Raw genomic sequence first — 19,438 nt, 5'->3', positions numbered from 1 at the left:
CCTTTCTTGCTAAAAAGAAGGAACTTGATCTGTCTTTCCACCATTGTATGCCCAGCTTCTGGAACAGTGGTTGGCACATAGTAGGTTCTCAGTAAAAATTTGCCAAGGGAATGAACATATAATGGAGAAAATGACTTTGTTAATTCAGATTTACCCTTCCACTTTAGAAAAGCAAGTATTTATTATTAAGAGTATTTTAATGTTAATTACGTGTATTATAATTCATTCATTAATTCTTTCAACAAATATTTACTGAACCTTAAAGCAGTAAAAACAGATTTTATTCAAGACTATTGCAATAGGGGGAAAGAGACATTAGTACAGGACTGGGTTCAGTTCCAAATATGGGCATGGGCAAGGGCAAGTGGGAATTTGTAGCCAAGGATTAGGGTGGGGGTCAGTGGATAGAAAATTACTAAGAGGCAGCACTAAGGAGAAGGGGAATTCTGGCTAAACAAACCTAGCAGGATTCTTGCTGAAGGCAGGCCAGGGTGATCACACATCACCTGGGGGATGGTGGAGAATGAGAAACTTGACTAGATATCGAGGGTAATCAGGTACTCAGGATAGCTAAACTCAGCAGGATTCTTGTTAAAATTGGACTACGTAGAGATGAACATAGAAACCCAAAAGTCAAGCCTAGCTGAGGAAGAGTTCAGAGAGCCTGAGTAGAGTTTGGTTAATGAGAGAATCTTTGCCAGGTGACAATCTCTGTTTTGGTTCCTGGGGATATAGCAGTGAGCAGGACAGGTAGAGACCCACACTGCCTTCACTGAGCTCACATTGAGACCAACAGCTGTCAGACAACTAAATACAAGACTGTTTAGCTGCAATTGTGGAAAACGCCAGTATAGCGATTGTGGTTGGACAACTAAACACACAGTGGCTGCACCACAGTTGTGCAAAGTGCTATCATGGCAAAATACAAGTGCTAACAGGGGACCTTGATCTGTTAGATGGAGGGGGATGGGTCGGGGGTGCCTCTTAGGAAATGATGCTGCAACTGAATGTGGAGGTGGATTTGCTTGTTAAGTAAAGTGGTGGGGAGGGAAAGGAGTCATCTAGGCAGCGAGGACAGAATTTGCAAATCTGGAAGGAACGAAAAGGGCCAGTGGGGCTAGAATGCAGAGACCAATGTGGGGGGGAGAGGGTGCATGAGGAGGATGTCAGAGAGGTGTCACCGTCCCCGAGGCCTGGTCAGGGATTTGGGGTGTTACCTGAAGAGCAACTGACACATACACACTACTATATATAAAATGGATAACTACTAAGGACCTACTGTATAGCACAGCGAACTCTACTCAATACTATGTAATGGCCTATATGGGAAAAGAATCTAAAAAAGAGTGGATAAATGTATTTGTATGACAGATTCACTTTGCTGTACACCTGAAACTAACACAACATTGTAAATCAATTCTACCCCAATAAAGATTAAAAAAAAAAAAAAAGAGCAATTGAAAGCCAGTGCAAGGTTTTTGCAAAGTGAGGGAGTGTTGGGGACATAGGGTCCTTCATTCCTCTAGCGTCATCATCACAGGAGGTTTCTCACACAGCATGCTAAAATCATCTTGTATATCCAGAGTCATGAAGGAGCTCAAAGAACCCTTTTTTGACCTCATTTCTATTTCTTTTTACTGTGAGTATTTTGACCTCTCAAACAGACTGTGAACTCCCAGGGGCAGGGGACTTATTTATTCTTCAAAGCATCACAAAGAGTGCTAGCTGTGCGTAAGTGCTCTGTCAATGCAGGAAGGGTGAGGAAAGTGGATAAACAGTTTCTTTCTGGGGGGTTACACAATTTGCCTGGCTTTCCAGCAGAAGTGTTGGCTCTGATCCAGGCTAACAACATTAAAAGAAGTGACCGAAATTGTATTTTAGCCTATTGAGAACAGTAATTTTTAGGTCACTTTTTATTTATTTATTTATTTATTAGGCTGCATTGGGTGTTCGTTGCTGCGCACGGGCTTTCTATGGTTGTGGCAAGCAGGGGCTACTCTTCTTTTTGGTGTGCAGGCTTCTCATTGTGGTGGCTTCTCTTGTTGCCAAGCACGGGCTCTAGGCGGCGCGAGCTTCAGTAGTTGCGACGCGTGGGCTCTAGGGTGCGGGGGCTTCAGTAGTTGTGGCGCGCGGGCTCAGTAGTTGTGGCGCAAGGGCTTAGTTGCTCCGCGGCGTGTGGGATCTTCCTGGACCAGGGATCGAACCCGTGTCCCCTGCATTGGCAGGCGGATTCTTAACCACTGCGCTACAAGGGAAGTCCCTAGGTGACTTTTTAGATATCAGTTTGGATTATAGATTAATGATATTAATTGCTAGCTTGAAAGTTTTGGCACCTGCACCTTCCTTAGTCTTTTATTATTACATTTAATCAATGTATAGAATACAGTATAATCTTCCAAGGGGTATAAAAATAGTGGGCTTCCAGCAATGATCATTCAGATTTTAATTATACTCACAACATTTTAATGCATGAGATTATACTAAGCTCATATTAAAATGGTGGATTTGTGAGAGGGTGATAATCCTAAAGTTTGTTTCTTCTTCTGATCACATTTTCATGAGGCATTTATTCAAAAGCGAAATCTCTTTCTGTTCAATATTTCCTTGAAATATTTCCTCATCTCCTTTCAACTTCTTCGATCCAGTTTCAAGAACAAATCTTAACCTCATGAAACTGCTAATTCTAGAGATTTTAGTACTAATCCTGACATGAAAAGAGGGTTTTTGTGATGTATGTTCCCTACTACCTCTGACACAGACCAATCTTTTTTTTTTGTTCTCCTTCTCTGATAAGTGCTTAAATCTGCCTATTGAGAAATCATTACAGTGGGAGGAAAAAGCAGAAATGTGGCTTTTCATATTCCGTTCTATCAGCTGAGGGTTCTATACGGAATTGTTTATTTTGGATGAAGTATGGTGGATGAACATTATGTTACTTCCCTCTCCCTGGGATTCTTTTATAGAAGACATATCAAGCATTTCAGTCACGTTTAGAAGGAAGAAATTAAACAAAGGCTCTACAGGGTGACTTTCAGTGGGGTGAGTCAGTCCTTTTTTCCTCATTTGATTTTAAAATGCTTGTCTCAGCCAGGGTCCTCTTCTCTATAGCAGGGGGTTCCTTAATCCAAAAAGTCAGGTAAGTGATACAGACAAACTTTACATTTTCATTTTAACTTAAGCATATATATGTAATTCTTTACCTAAACTTAAAAATTTGGAGTTAAGGTCTTTGCCTTTAATGGGTCCTCTGATTGGAATTGGATGTCACCTTTCTCAAAATGCATCACACACAATTTCTAGTTTTGGTTTCTGTAAGGTAAGAACTTAGGCAATTGTGATGCTTCCAGGCAGGATACTTTTGATTGCTATCTTTCCCCACCTTTAATCTTCTACGGTTTTCTTGTTCACTCACGATTTGAAAGAATTCCAAAGCATTCAGCCTGTTTTTCATAGAAAACCACTCTTTCATTTCACCCTCATATCTTCCTAGTTTGTACCATACTAAATTCAATGACCAAAATTAGACTAACAAATTCAGTTGACTCTTGGTCATGCTAGAACCAATGCTAGTTAGGAGCAGAAGTATGCCAGCACGGTGGGGAAGAACCTGCTAGCTGCAGGCATTTAGTGTGCCCTGGGCATCAGGTAGAAAGTTTTGCAGAGGAAATAGAGGGCCCTACTTAATAAATAGAGGGTTAATCCAGGAGTCTATTTTATGTCTGTTAGCAGAGCTTCTTTTTTACTTGTTGTGTGTGTTGAATAATTTTTAACAGGTTATGTATTTGTAAATTCTCTTGGTTGCAGGAAAATGTCAAATATCCCTTATAAGCTTAGAAAACTTTTAAACCTGGAAGGGACTCTAGAGATTACTCAGCTATCTTAAAGCTGAGGAAATAGCAGATATGTCATATGACTTAGCCCAGTACAGGTGATCTGAGAATCCTATCGGTTAGATAATAGAATCATTGAGGCGCAGAAAGACCAAGTGACATTTCAGAACTTTGCAGTTGGTAAGTAGTAGACTTATGACGTGGAACCCAGTCCTCTGACCCTAAATCCTGTGCTCTTTCTACCCTTCGTGGGCTCCAGGAGTTTGTGGTCTTGTTGGGATGATAAGCACATAAAAGAGAACTGAAATCCAATGTGATGTGTGTGGTGACAGACATTGGTAGAAGGTGTGGGGGGCATATAAAAGAGGCAACAAGTAAGCCTTTCCAGAGAAAGTGACCTGGCCGTGAGTCCTGACAGGCATTTGTCCGGTAAAGAAGGTGAGGAAGAGCATTTCAAGCAAGAAAGAATAGCATGAACAAAGGCGAGGGAGGGTGACTCAGGGGGGTGTGAACCTCTGGAATGGGGAGGGTTGGGAGGTGATATTGGAGAAGTCAGCAAGGTTTAGGGCATGGCAAATCTTGTCTACCATGGTAAAGGGTTCATCAGAGGAGGTGCTGTAGAATTTCCAGCACTAAGGGTCATGAGTAGATTAGCACTTTTTTTTTTTTTTTTTTTACTTTTTGGCCGAGCCCTGCGGCATGTGGGATCTTAGTTCCCTGACCAGGGATCGAACCCACGCCCCCGGCAATGGAAGCACAGAGTCTTAACCACTGGACCACCAGGCAAGTCCGCAGATTTGCATTTTAGATCCAGTACTCTCGTGGCTGAATAGAGGATGGAATTGGTCGAGAGGAGAATGGAGACTCTCCTGTGTTAACTAAGAGAGGACAAGACAAATGGAGAGAAAGTGGTTTATTTGCGATTTAGTCAGTAAATCCAGCAGTGCGTGATTGGATAGCAGGTGAGGGAAAGGGAACAGTCTGAGGCATTCCCCAGTTTATGGCTATACCCACGGCCAGTGCAACTGGGTGGATGGAGCTGTCGGCAGGAAGCACAAGGTTGAGAGGTGGGATGGGAACCATGATGAGCTAATTTGGGGCCTGTTGATTTGAATCTCTTATCTGAGTGGAGACGTTCAGTAGGCAGAAGAATATATGAGTCTAGTGCTTAGGAGCTAGAGGACTGAACTGGAGAAAAACATTTGGGAGTCCTTAGTACACACATGGTGGCCAAACCCTGTGGAATAGTTGAAAGAGCCAAGAAGAATAAAAGCCAAGAAGATGGCAGAAGATAGAACTTGGGAGAATGCTGTACAGTATTTAAGGGATGGGCAGAGGAAAAAGTTGTAGCAAGAGATGAGGAATGGCTCTAGAAGTAAGCAGAGAATCAGTAAAATCATGGAAGCTAAGAAAGGAGAGGGCTGACCAGGGATAAACTCCATGTACCTATGACAGAGGAGGCCAGAATATACAATGGAGCAAAGACAGCCTCTTCAATAAGTGGTGCTGGGAAGACTGGACAGCTACATGTAAAAGATTGAAATTAGAACACTCCCTAACACCATACACAAAAATAAACTCAAAATGGATTAGAGACCTAAATGTAAGGCCAGACACTATAAAACTCTTAGAGGAAAACGTAGGCAGAACACTTGTTGATATAAATTGCAGTAAGATCTTTTTTGACCCACATCCTACAGTAATGAAAATAAAAACAAAAATAAACAAATGGGGCCTAATTAAACTTAAAATCTTTTGCACAGCAAAGGAAACCATAAATAAGATGAAAAGACAGCCCTCAGAATGGAGGAAAATATTTGCAGACGAAGCAACTGACAAAGGATTAATGTCCAGAATATACAAGCAGCTTATGCAGCTCAATATCAAAAAAATAAACAACCCAATCAAAAAATGGGTGGAAGACCTAAATAGACATTTCTCCAAAGAAGACATACAGATGGCCAACAAACACATGAAAAGATGCTCACCATCACTAATTATTAGAGAAATGCAAATCAAAACTACAATGAGATACCACCTCACACCAGTCAGAATGGCCATCATCAAAAAATCTTGGGACTTCCCTGGTGGTGCAGTGGTTAAGAATCCACCTGCCAATGCAGGGGACACAGGTTTGAGCCCTGGTCTGGGAAGCTCCCACATGCCATGGAGCACCAAAGCCTGTGTGCCACAACTACTGAGCCTGCGCTCTAGAGCCCGTGAGCCACAACTACTGAGCCCGTGTGCCACAACTACTGAAGCCCGTGCGCCTAGAGCCCGTGCTCCGCAACAAGAGAAGCCATCACCATGAGAAGCCTGCGCACCGCAACAAAGAGTAGCCCCCGCTTGCCGCAACTAGAGAAAGCCCACACGCAGCAACAAAAACCCAACGCAGCCAAAAAAAGAAAAAAATCTACAAACGATAAATGCTGGAGATGGTGTGGAGAAAAGGGAACCCTCCTACACTGGGATGTAAATTGATACAGCCACTATGGCAAACAGTATGTAGTTTCCTTAAAAAGTTAAAAATAGAACTACCATATGACAAAGCAATCCCACTACTGGGCATATACCCAGAGAAAACCATAATTCAAAAAGACACATGCACCCCAGTGTTCATAACAGCACTATTTACAATAGCCAGGACATGGAAGCAACCTAAATGTCCATCAACAGAATAATAAAGAATATGTGTTATATGTACAATGGACTATTACTCAGCCATGAAAAGGAACGAAACTGGGTCATTTGTAGAGATGTGGATGGACCCAGAGAGTGTCATACAGAGTGAAGTAAGTCAGAAAGAGAAAAACAAATATTGTATATTAATGCATATGTGTGGAATCTAGAAAAATGGTATAGATGACCTTATTTGCAAAGCAGAAATAGAGACACAAACATAGAGAACAAATGTATGGATACCAAGGGGGAAAGGGGTGGGTTGGGAGGAATTGGGAGACTGGGATTTACACGTATACACTATTTTTTTTTAATTGTTTAATTGAAGAAGTACCCTTTTTTTTTCCCGATTATTAATTTATTTATTTATGGCTGTGTTGGGTCTTCGTTTCTGTGCGAGGGCTTTCTCTAGTTGTGGCAAGCGGGGGCCACTCTTCATCGCGGTGCGCGGGCCTCTCACTGTCGCGGCCTCTCTTGTTGCGGAGCACAGGCTCCAGACGCGCAGGCTCAGTAATTGTGGCTCACGGGCCTAGCTGCTCCGCGGCATGTGGGATCCTCCCAGACCAGGGCTCGAACCCGTGTTCCCTGCATTGGCAGGCAGATTCTCAACCACTGCGCCACCAGGGAAGCCCTGCACTATTGATACTATGTATAAACTAGACAACTGAGGGGAACATATTGTATAGCACAAGGAGCTCTACTTCATGCACTGTAGTGTCCTAAATGAGAGGGAAATCCAAAAGGGAGGGGATATATGTATATGTATGGCTGATTCATTTTGCTGTGCAGTAAAAGCTAACACAACATTGTAAAGCAACTACACTCCAGTAAAAATTAATTTTAAAAAAAATGGAGAGGGCTGAGAGCTGACCACCAGATCTAGAATAGACGATTGCATTTAGCAACATAACGGTCACAGGGAACTATCAATTTTGGTGGAATGGTAGGGAAAACAGCCTGTGTAAGAGAGAATAGTGAATCTGTTCCCTCTACCCAAAGGTGGGGTCTGCAACGGCTCAGGCCCTTGAATTGGTAGAGTGAGCTCATGCAGTACTGGGGCGATGACAGAGGTCATCTGCAGCCAGGTCCCTCTGAGCAGACTTGCCGATGGTCTCAGTGAAGAGGGTGCAGGGAAAGAGCCATCCCCTCCCCATATAGTTTTCTGTAGGATAGAAATTGAAGACGCATGGAAACATCCCATTGCAACCTTTTACTCCATTTGGGACAATGATTGACAACTTTCTCCCTCCCCAGTCTGTTTATAGACACACGTTTATTGAAAGAACGAGCAAACAAGCTTAATTTCTCAAACTGAAGGACTTCTGACAAACTTTAGACATAGCGTACTTATCAAACAAAAAGAAATTTTCAACAGAGAACCTTTAAATCCTGCATAATCCTCCTTCCTCATTACACATTGGCAGCCTGTCTTCTGGATGGAGAATATAGGCTGTGATTGTCTCCACTTCTTTACCCATTTGCTCCCAGCGCAGTGGGGAAGCTCACTGTTGGTCAGGGTCCACAGAGTCTGGACTCATTCAGGGACACTTCCTGAGGCTCTCCACCAACACCTGCGATTTTCCTTGTTACGTGGTGACAACGACCTGAATTATAGTTGTGGGCCCCGGGGAGGAAATGAACACAGGACTGGCATTGTAAAAATCTACCTGTTAGTTGACAGCAAATATAATACGAAGCAAGAGGAATAGGCTTAAATTTCAGTAGAATAAAGATTAGAAAAAGTTGTACTTTAGAAGATTACTTAAAAGGGCAGTGGACTGTCTTTGGATAAAATATCTTTCTTTTTCCAGAGGAAATAGTAAAGATACTACTTTATTTTTTAATATTAAGCACTGAAAAAAAGGGGGAAACTAGGAAAACTCACCAATTAAAATCTGAGAACAGATTTTTCATGGAAGTTAGTTAGTGGGACCTTCCCTCATTCTCATCCCCAATTCACACTCCCTTGGAAATAGGGTAGGTGTGGCTGTCCAGATGTAGAAAATGGAAAAGATAACAGATGGTTCCTGTCTGGCTGTGGTTTTATAGGAAAATCTCCTAAGGAACCAGCGTGAGAGGGAGAACAGTGTTCTCGTTTCCCACTTCTAGAACTTAGGGTCCTTGGATCTAGGGACCTAGGTTTAAATCCCAGTTCTGCTATTTTCTGGGCTTGTGGACATAAACTCTCTGAGTCTCAAGTTTCTCAGTAGCCAAAAGGGGATAATAATCTCTTGCCTCTAGGGTTATTCTGAAGATTTAATGAGATGTTATATGCAAAACAACCAACAGAGTCTACAATTAAATATTAGGTTCCCTCCTCGTCCAGAATGAAGATTTGAAGTGGGAAGGAGGTTCAGTGACCTCTCTCCTATGGAAATGAACTCATCCTGGACTTTCCTCTTCTCGGGGTTGAAAGGACTGACCTGGCTGGGTAGTGCTGTCCGGCTGGTACCGACCCTGAGGGAAGATGGGGTGGACTGGGGTTGGCCTGAGCTACGAGTGTCCTTTCCTGGCAACTACTGTGCTTGCTGCCAGAAAGAGGTAGGTTGTGTTCAAGAAAGTTCTGAGATCAAAGCTATCGGTACAGGTCCAGATGGGTCACGAGGGTAAAGGGCCTGAGGAGCCAAGGTGTGTGGCCAAGAGGGAGTGTGGGGAGCGCAAGCATGAAATAGTGTATGTCAGGGGCATCAGCAGCTGGTCTGCGTGCCAGTCTCAGTCTCCCAGCAAGTCAGAGCCTCTTAAAGGGCCTTCAGGCAGAACGAACAGTCTGCGGGCCTGGTTACTGGCATCCAGAGGAACTCTGAGAATGAGTTCTTGCCTAGCCAGACCTGAGACATTCTGACTCTATTCTTCTCCACTTTACCTTTTAAGGCCTGTTAAGGCCTGTTAAGGCCAATGCAACGTGGCCATCCTGAGCAGGGTAATTCACAAGTGCTTTCTGCTGAGTTATGTTGGGGCAACTGAGAACCTCAGAGAGAGTCATGAAAATAATTCAAAAAGAAGAAAAATAGCCACTGATTGCTAAGTGGAGCCAACAGCTGGAACTCCCCTTCAGATTTTCAGCAGAAGCTGTGGGCAGTGTGAGATCCGTGCTATGACCCATGAAGCAGAGCTACAAGAGAGAACATCTCTGCAAACAGAAGCTGTAGCGTGTATACTCAGAAGGACAATCCAGTGTGGGGTGAAGAGGCAGCCTAGCATAGCAGTAAAGGGCATGGGCTTGTGGATGAGGCTGACCCAAGATCGTTCTACCACAAACTGGAGTGACTTACTTGACCTCTTTCAATTTTCTCATCTTTAAAAGTCAGTGAACGTGCACAAAAAATTCTCTGGAAGGATACACGTTTTAGGAGAAGACTGCACAGATGAAGACCAAGATGGGAGAGAGAGTTTTTACTTCATACCTTTATACATTTTCATTTTTGAATCATGTGGATATGCATCCTATTAAAAAGAATAAATGACAAAAATAAAAGACAAGTGATGATAGTTTATACCTTGTAGGATAACACAGGCCTGATAGATAGTACTCAGCTAATTTGCAGTGTTTATTATTATTAATATTAATACAGGGATGCTGGCTGGGTTATCTGCCAGTGTTTTTTACCTTTAAATACCCAGCGGTCTCTTATGTATCCAGATTGATGCCCTACGTGCACCGGTCTTACATTATGTTTATAATCAATGGTATAAATTTAGTCCCTTAAAAGTAGTCATGTAGGGACTTCCCTGGCGGTCCAGTGGTTAAGACTCCACGCTCCCAATGCAGGGGGCCCGGGTTTGATCCCTGGTCAGGGAACTAGATCCGCATGCAGCAACTAAAGATCCGGCAACTAAAAGATCCCGCAACTAAAAGATCCGGCACGTGGTAGTGAAGAATGAATGAATGAATGAATGAATGAATAAATAAATATTTTTTAAAAAAGCAGTCTTGTAAATGGGTAAAATGAATAAATGAGTGCCACTTGCAAATTGACTAATTTTTTTTTTTTTTTTACTTTTCACGCATTTTAGAGAATTACATTAAATTATTGACAATAGCACATGGCACTGTATAATGAGCACCTATATACCCTTTATCTTTAGTCACCAACTGTTAACATTTTGGTCATACTTATGTTTTCTTTCATATACACACACATACACATGCATACATATTTTTTTTTTTTTTGGACTATTTGAAAGTTGCAGATGTGACACTTTTATCTCTAAATACTTCAGCATGTGTCTTCTGAGAACAGGACATTCCCCTACCTAACCACATTACAATTATCAAACCCAGGAAATTTAACCATTACATAAGAGTATTATGTACAATCCATATGCAAATGTTCCCAAGTGTCCCAGTAAATGTTCTTTATAGCTGTTTACTTTTTGATCCAGAATTCTGTTGAGGATCTTCCACTGCATTTGGTTGTCTCCTTTAGTCTAGAACATTTAAGTAGGGCTTGTTTTGCCTTTCATGACACTGACATTTTTGAAGAGCCTAGGTCAGTTTCTACCCTACTCCCTGCCCCAATGTCCTTCAGTTTGTATCTGTTTTCTGATAATTAGACTCAGGTTAAATGTTTTTGGGAGGAATATTACAACAGGGGATGGTCCAATGCCACCTTTTATAAATGTTTTTTTATCGTTCTCTTTTAAATGTGTGAAGCCAGGAGTCATTTAAAAAAATTCTAATATTCTTATTTTCAAATATCCAGCAGGTCAATTATTGATAAATGACTCTTGTCATCAAGTCATGATGGAGGCTGTGGGCTATTTGTACAGATCACTTGATTTAAGGGCCACTTACCTGGGATCTTCTCATTCATCGATCCGTGGAATCCTGCAGTGAGTTTCTATTCTCTGTCTCAACAAGAAATATGCTTCAGGTTATTCATATTCTATAAATGACCTCTTGACAACTTTTGATCCTTTGCAGCCTCCTGAGGGAAACTGAGTGGATCCGGGGTAGGAGATGTTGGCCTCAAGGCATGAGCCAGCAATATTCTGAGGGTCCCAGGAATGGCGCCTCATTATGGGAGCACTTGCTTAAGTTAAACTATCACAGCGCTCAGAGTTCTGACACAGTGAGCTCGGCAATGTGCACCAGGGCAGATAAGCTACAGAGGGCTAAAAGCTTGGACTTGGTGCCTCATACAATTTCAGATAAATCAAAATATGCTTCAGGACAAGGGAAAAAGTTCTTGCGACCCATTATTTCCGTTTCTGCTGAGGAAAAGACCTGACTGAAGACACAAAGTAATGTTGCAATATGGCATGAAAGATTGTTCCTCTAAGATTTTATCTTTGGATAAAACGGGTGGTGCAGTAAAGCTTTCACGGCAAAGGATTTTGTCAGCTAAAAGTGAGAGTGAAAAACGCCAAATTACCGCAGTTTACCAGCATCCCCTGCTAGGGTCTCTTAGCACAAATAATCCCTGGGAATCCTTATCTGAGCTCATCTCAGAGAAGTGGCTTTTTCATAGCCCAGATTACAGTTCAATTTCTCAGAAGTGTTTTTTGCAGAGAAGATCTCAGTTTGAAACAAAATTGATGAAGACCTCAAATGATACTAATAAAGAATAAAAATTATCATGGGCTCTTCTGTGTCAGTAATTTTTTTCTACTTGTCTTTATTTAGAACTCTTTGATGAGATTTTTCTAATCAAGAAAATAATCAAGGTGATAATCAAGGTTATTGGGATTTTATTTATTTTTTAGCCGCTTAAAATATTTTAACAGATTGTAGCTAAAAAGAGCAATTTTTAAGTGATTCATATTTCTGTGGTAGGTAGAAGAATGTTGCTCTCACAGTGTTCCATATCTAAAAATATATGGAAGCAATGTTATTAAAGTTCTAATTGTGTTAACTTTTACTATCATTTATCTGTGAATTTATGACTTAATGTTTCATGTGAACAAAATTTGCAATTGCTATCACATCTTTTTAAAGTAACATGAATAAGAAAAGATATAAATTCAAGTAAACTAAAACCATAAAGTAAGTTTAAAGTATTAGAGTCCATGGATTTGATACCATATCTGTTATAAACATTGTAACTGCCTCTCTTTTATCAGTGATTTGTAAGATATTACCTATTAACTGTTGAGGATTACTTACTGGCTTCCTTCTTCCTTATCACCCAACTAAATCCTGCCTATTACTTTAGGAATCCAAGTGGAAGAATGGGCTCAGCTGTGTGACTTTAAGAATGCTATGTCGGGCTTCCCTGGTGGCACAGTGGTTAAGAATCTGCCTGCCAATGCAGGGGACACGGGTTAAAGCCCTGGTCTGGGAAGATCCCACATGCCTTCGAGCAACTAAGCCCGTGAGCCACAACTACTGAGCCCACGTGCCACAACTACTGAAGCCTGCACGCCTAGAGCCCGGGGTCCGCAACGAGAGAAGCCACCGCAATAAGAAGCCTGCGCACCACAATGAAGAGTAGCCCCCGCTCGCCGCAACTAGAGAAAGCCCGTGCGCAGCAACGAAGGCCCAATGCGGCCAAAAATAAATAATAAAATAAATAAATTTATATATATATATATATATAAGAATGCTATGTCACTTCTCTTAGCTTCACTTCCATCACTTATAAAATGGGAGAAATTATGGTGCTTACTTTTTAGGATTACTGAGAGGACTGCATGAGAAAATGCACATTGCAAGCCTTCAATAAATAGTAGTTACTGTCTGTCATGGTCTAACCCAGAGCCCAACTTTTTCCGTGAAAACATCTCCTGATCCCTCCAGCCCGCAACTTAAGCATACACTAATGCTTTGGGTTATTTGTCTTAAATCGTGCCCCACCTATTTCACAGATGGCAGTGTGGTCTCCCAGGCAGACAACCAGCCTTGAAGGTTATTCATTGCACTCCACCAGTGCCCTGCTCCGCCGTAACCACGGGGTAGCTCGGCAAGCTCTCGCAGTTCAGTGATTCCCAGACGGGTTCTGGGTGGGCCGCATCAGACTTTCCTGCAAGAGCCAAGTCTGACTTAATCCACACAGAAGTGTCGCGTGGTGGGGTTTACTGTTTATTTGGCTTTGGTGGAATCACAACGCACAGAACGGGTGCAGCCTCGCAGGTCTGAGAGAAGACAGGTGCACCGTGCCGGTCAGCGTGGGCATGAGAAGGGGGAGTGGTGCCCCGAGGGCCTCCCTCGCGAGGCAGAAATCTCGGGAGGGGCACTGGCCTTACAGTCTGTGCAGTCGGGGTGCCCTTCGGGCACATCAGACCACGTGTGGGCCCTGGTCCCAGCTGCTGGCTCATCCGTGGGACTGGAAGGATCCAAGCCAGGGGCCGGGGGACGTCCCAGACCCGCCCCCGCGATCAAGGGGAGGTCCAGACTGCAGAGGCCATTAATGCGGAAAGGTCGCCTCCTGGAGCCGGAGTCACAAACACCATGTCAGTACAGCCAGGGTGGGGGGACGGTCACAGACTGTGGGAGGAAGGTGCTGCGCAGCTCGGCGGGCGGCGCCGGGGTCAAGTCTCGTGGTCCAGGGCCAGCAGAGTCATCCTATTCCATGTGACCTCGGCTGACTGGGCGTTCGCGCCACCGCACAGCCACCTTGGCGCGCCACACGGTCAAGAAGCGGCTGTAGCGGGCTCCGCGCGTGGCCGCGACTACCCGGGGTGCCCAAGCCCTTGCTGCCCCGCCCACACCGGGCCCGGCCCAGGCCCCGCCCCCAGCCCCGCCCCAGCCCCGCCCCACCAAGACTCCTCCCCGCCAGGACCCCGCCCCTCCAAGGCCCCGCCCCCGCGGCGGCCGAAGGGGCGGGCCGCGCCCCCACGTGCTGCGACGTAGAGACCTCCAGCCGAGCGGGCAGAGTGCGGGCAGAGCACCGGTCTTCAGGCGCCACTCGCGGCGGGCGGTGGCAGGCATGGCTACGGCGGCGGCGGCGGCGGTGGCTCGTGGGGCCGGTGCAAGGGCGGTGGCGGCCCTGCGGAGCGGCTGCCGGACTGCGGCTCGGGGGCGGTCGCGCGCGGGCCCCGCACGGCCCTTATGCACAGCACCTGGGACCGCCCCGGACATGAAGCGCTACCTTCGGGAGCGCTACCGGGAGGCGAAGAGGAGCACGGCAGGTGAGTGAGGCTGCGCCCTCCCGCACCCTCGGTACGTGAGAGGGCCCTTCCCCGCCGGGCTGGGGCGCCAGGTCCCGTCCCATGCGGCCATCGGGGAAGCCGGCACCCTCGGACCCGCGTGGGTCCGCTGCTGACCTCCAGAGCCCCCCCATCGTGACCCGCGGTTGTCCCCAACCACGGGCGACATCGCCTCTGCAGTGTGATTTCCGGGAAACGCGGAAAAATGCGTCTCCAGAAACTTTACAACTCTTGCCTTTCTCCTGTCGGGAAAGCCGTTTTATAAATTTCTGGGATTTTTAGCCAGAAATCTGCATCGGAAGCGCTTTGGGCTCTCCTGGGGGTTCCACGGACATCACTTGGGAGATGGTCACCCCCAGGCACCTTTAGGTATTGTTATTAATAAACAACAATAATAGTAACCGCCGGAGTCCGGCAGGCGGCGGGTTACCCTGGATTCCGCTGCTAGGCAGGTGGCAGTGTCCGGAGGCTGATTTATTTTCCTTCTTTGTTTTAGGGGATGGGGTAGGATTTGCTGCTCTTGAAATTGGAGGGGGTTGGGTTGGGAGTGTTCTGAGTTATCTACTAACCTCAGCGAGGAGGTGATTCCAGGGAGTGACCACTTCGTGGTCAGATGAACATAAAATGAGCTTGGTTTGATTGTTGGTAAGGGAAACAGGGAGGGACGGAAAGAGGACCCAGTAAATACTAATGTCAGACACATAAATTGTCTCCGTGAATTCTTCCCCATACCTAGGAAGGAGGTGCCACATCCCCATCTTATAGATGAGACAGGCCAGACTCAAGTTTAAGAAGCTTTGACCTCGGGTCTGTCTCAGCCCCTAACCCATTGTCCTGTTTCCTGCACTGCTGGTGTAAAGGGCCAGTGATAGTCCATTGGTGCTGCTTTTTTAAGGGAAGATTTAGAATAGAAATTTTTATACTGATATTTTTTGGGGGGGTGGTGGTGGTGGTGGAGGTGGTGTAGAGAGACAGGGAGAGAATATTTGGTGGAGAGAACGTTTGTAGAATCACATTTTACAGACAAGGTTTGCTGCTGCAGATTGTGAGACTCTGGGGACATCACAGAGCTCCAGTTTCCTCATCTGTAAAATGGGGATGGATGCTGGTGATACCAACATCACAGGGTTGTGGCGAAGAATGAGTGAGTCCATCCATGAAAGGTGTTTAGAACAGTGCCTGGCAAAGGAGATAGCTGAAGGGTTGGATGATAAAGATCAGCTTCAGGCCAGAGTTGGGCTTTGGTGTGGGATAATCCCAGGGGGATTTTGGAGTAGGACAGCTTGAGGGAGATTTTGAGATTTGTTAGCTCTGTGACTTTGGTGGCAAGTTACTTTTCTCTGACCTGAGTTTTCCAACTGTAATGTGGGGATAAAGTGAGGATTTTTAGTGTGGGCTCAGCACCCAGCAGATGCTCAGGACATAGTAGCTATTGCGGCTGGCTATTAAATAACTCAGTCTTAGACACGCTTAGTAACGGTGGAGGTGAGTTAGTTAGCACTAGGGTCTAGGTCTCCTTTAGCTTAGGGCAGTGCCACATGCGGTGTTGAACAAGCCACCTAATCTCTTCAGTCTTCTTTCTGTAGAGTGAAGCCACTGGACTAAATAATATGTGAGCCTTTTCAAGTGTTACAGGTCTGAGAATCAGTATGCCGGGTGCCCCATCCTGTCTCCACGCCCCCAGCACATGCCCATGTAGTCCCTGTTTCACCCCTGAGAACTCAGGGACTTTTTTCCTTCACCCTATCTGGGGCTGCACCACCCCTACCCTCCTTTAGCTGAAGTCTGTACACATGCGCAGCTTGCATTCATTCACCAGGCATTTATTAAGCACGTACCAGTGGGCTTAAAAGCTGTTGATTTCACAGATGGACGCGTGTGAGAGGGAGGGGCCCACAGCGGCTGAGCACCTGCCCGGGCCAAGCGAGAGGGACCCGAGTTGCACGGATGGGGAGGCTGGTAAACAGATAAGTGACAGTCCAGCTCGGGGAAGATAAATAACGGCCCCAGGGGATGCAGGAAATGCTTGACACTGTGTTCGTAGGAGTGAGGGCTCAGGAGAAGTACTGATGCTCATACAAAAATATACAGGTTTTTTTTTTTCTTTTCGGTTTACTAGAGGACAAAAGAATTTTGTTTTCTCCCTTCCTGATTATTGCTTTCTGGTGTTTGATCTCTTGCCTTAATCCAAACAATCCCTTCAGGTGTCTTCTCTTTGAAGAGGTTCCCAGAATGAAGCCTGCTCAGGAAAGAGATGATTTTTACTCTTTGTTTTACCCTTTCTCTCCCACCCTCTTTTTTTGTTTTTTTTCAAAATTTTAAAAAGTTTTTAAAAATAAACTGTATTTTTTAGATCAGTGTTAGATTTACAGGAAAATTGCATGTTTCTCTAAACCCCATATGCAGTTTTTCCTCTCTCATGACTATGGGACTGTGATATTGAGATTTATAATCAGAAATATTGCAGAGAGCCCCTAAAAGCCTTGGAATTTCTTAAGTACGGTACAGAGATGATAAAGGTGTCTTTTGTTATTTTAATTAGGTGACTTTCAGAATACCTCAGGGCAACCACAGGGTGGGGCCTGGATGCCAGGGAACCCAGCCCTGTGGTTAGAGAGTTGGCACTGTGTGTCTTCTGACCCGTACCCCTCGGGGAGGGGAGAGGGGCTGGAGATTGAATCGATTGCCAATGGCCAATGATTTAATCATTGCCTGTGTAATGAAGATTCCTTAAATGCCTCCATAAAAACCCAGAAGGATGGGGTTCTGAGGGCTTCTGTGTTGGTGAACACGTGGAGATTGATTTGGGGAGAGTGGTACACCCAGAGAGGGCATGGAAATCCCTTGCCCTGTCCGTGTACTTTGCCCTCTGCATCTCTTCCATCTGGCTCTTCCTGAGTTGTATCCTTTTATAGTAAACCAGTGATCTAGAAAGTAAAATGTTTCCCCGAGTTCTGTGAGCCACTCTAGTAAATTAATTGACCCCGAGGACGAGGGGTCAGTGGAACCTCCGGTCTATAGCCGGTCTGTCAGAGGCACAGGTGACCACCTGGACTTGGAACTGAAGTTCTGCAGGGGGCAGTCTTGTGGGACTGAGCCCTTAGCCTGTAGGATCTGATGCTCTCCCCAGGAGGTGTCAGAAGTGAGTTGTGTTGTAGGACACCCTGCTGTGTCGAAGAATTGGTGGCCTGGGGAAAAAACTCACATCAGAATTGGGTGCTGAACCCCTTAGGTACATTTGTCACAGTTAACCAATATTGATACATTGTCGGTATGTATCAGTATTAACCAAAGTCCATATTTTTTTTTTTCAAAGTCCATATTTAATTCAGAATTCCTTAGTGTTCAACCTAGTGTCCTTTTCTACTCCAAGGTCCCATCCAGAATAGCACACTGCATTTAGTTATCATGTCTCCTTGGGCTTCTCTTGGCTGTGACAGTGTCTTAGAGTTTCCCTGTTTACCATGACCTTGACAGTTTTTTCTTTTTTTTAAACAATTCTTTTTTAAAGTTTTAAATTTTGTTTATTTATTTTTGGCTGTGTTGGGTCTTCGTTGCTGCACGTGGGCTTTCTATAGTTGCGGCGAGCAGGGGCTACTCTTCGTTGCGGTGCACAAGCTTCTCATCGCAGTGGCTTCTCGTTGCAGAGCACAGGCTCTAGGTGCGCAGGCTTCAGTAGTTGTGGCGCACAGGCTTCAGTAGTTGTGGCACGCAGGCTCAGTAGTTGTGGCTCGAGGGCTCTAGAGCGCAGGCTCAGTAGTTGTGGTGCACGGGCTTATTTGCTCTGCGGCATGTGGGATCTTCCCGGACCAGGGCTCAAACCCGTGTCCTCTGCAATGGCAGGCAGATTCTCAACCACTGCACCACCGGGGAAGCCCACTTGACAGTTTTGAGGCGTACTGCTCACATACTATGTAGAATATCCCTCACTTGGAATTTGTTCCTTTTATTTTTTTAACTTGAGATTTCATGTAATATTTATGTATCTTAAGTCAAACTCAGCCCAAGGAAAAGTTTCTTTATATTGTTAGGAAAAGAAATACTGGTTTATTTCCTTATTGGTTACCTCTGGCAAAAATTTCCTGTAGAACTGTGGGTCTCAAACAGAGTAAGGGAGGGGGGATTTTGACCCCCCCCAGGGGATGTTTGGCAATGTCTGGAGACCTTTTTGACTGTCACAACTGGGGGAAAGGGAGTGATGCTGGCCTGTAGTGGGTGGAGGCCAGGGGGGCTGCTAAACATCCTACAATGTATAGTACCTTCTCCTGCCCCGCCCCCCCAAAGAAAACTCCAGCTTCAGATGTCAGTAGTGCCAACACTGAGAAACCTTGCCCTAAAAAGGTGAAAGTCTAAGAAATCATTGTGTGATTATAATTTAAAGGGATGAATATATTTGTGTGTGGTCTGTTATATGTTGTGTGCGACTTCTTTGAACTTAATCCCTGGCCTTCCCTGTGTGCTCATCAGGTAATTATCCTGTCCTGTTACATACGAACGGAACATTCTTGTGCCTTCAAGAGCAGTGACTCCAACCATACGTTTGGGTAGCCTGGTGGATTTTCCCCCGTTCAGAGGTCATCCCAGAGCCTGCCCTTTTTAGAACGTTTGGCTACTTGGCCGGGGCTATGAAGTATATTAAGTTGTGGAAAGAAGGATGGGGATAAGTGTGAATCATTAGAAGAAGGTTTTACAGGGTGTTGAAGGATTTATTCAGAGTTCTTGGTTGATGTTTGGTGAGGATTGTTTGTAGCTCAATGGTGTGAGCTTAGTGTGTATAGAATAAGCACAAAATGCAAACGCTTCCCTCGAGGAACTGCAGCGGGTTAAAGAGATACCTGTAA

The 19,438-nt window shown here is 44.9% G+C and overlaps 2 protein-coding genes across 2 annotated transcripts in view; both read left to right on the top strand.

The window, feature by feature from the left end:
- LOC132373787 (putative tetratricopeptide repeat protein 41) overlaps positions 1–13,189 on the top strand; it is a 78,973-nt gene extending 65,784 nt beyond the window's left edge. The window contains 2 exon segments of the mRNA XM_059937389.1: positions 11,213–11,342; positions 12,665–13,189. The gene's annotated coding sequence lies outside the window, so the exon portion shown is untranslated.
- A 1,128-nt stretch (positions 13,190–14,317) lies between these two features.
- NT5DC3 (5'-nucleotidase domain containing 3) overlaps positions 14,318–19,438 on the top strand; it is a 56,529-nt gene continuing 51,408 nt past the window's right edge. Inside the window, exon 1 of the mRNA XM_059936775.1 lies at positions 14,318–14,579. Within this exon, the coding sequence (XP_059792758.1) occupies positions 14,378–14,579 (202 nt within the window). The 5' untranslated portion in view covers positions 14,318–14,377. The remainder of the gene's footprint in view (positions 14,580–19,438) is intronic.

This window comes from Balaenoptera ricei, chromosome 10, assembly GCF_028023285.1.
Source record: "Balaenoptera ricei isolate mBalRic1 chromosome 10, mBalRic1.hap2, whole genome shotgun sequence".
In the NCBI taxonomy this organism is placed as follows: domain Eukaryota; kingdom Metazoa; phylum Chordata; class Mammalia; order Artiodactyla; family Balaenopteridae; genus Balaenoptera; species Balaenoptera ricei.
Note: the sequence above shows the minus strand (reverse complement) of the source record. Positions and strands in the feature narration are given on the sequence as shown.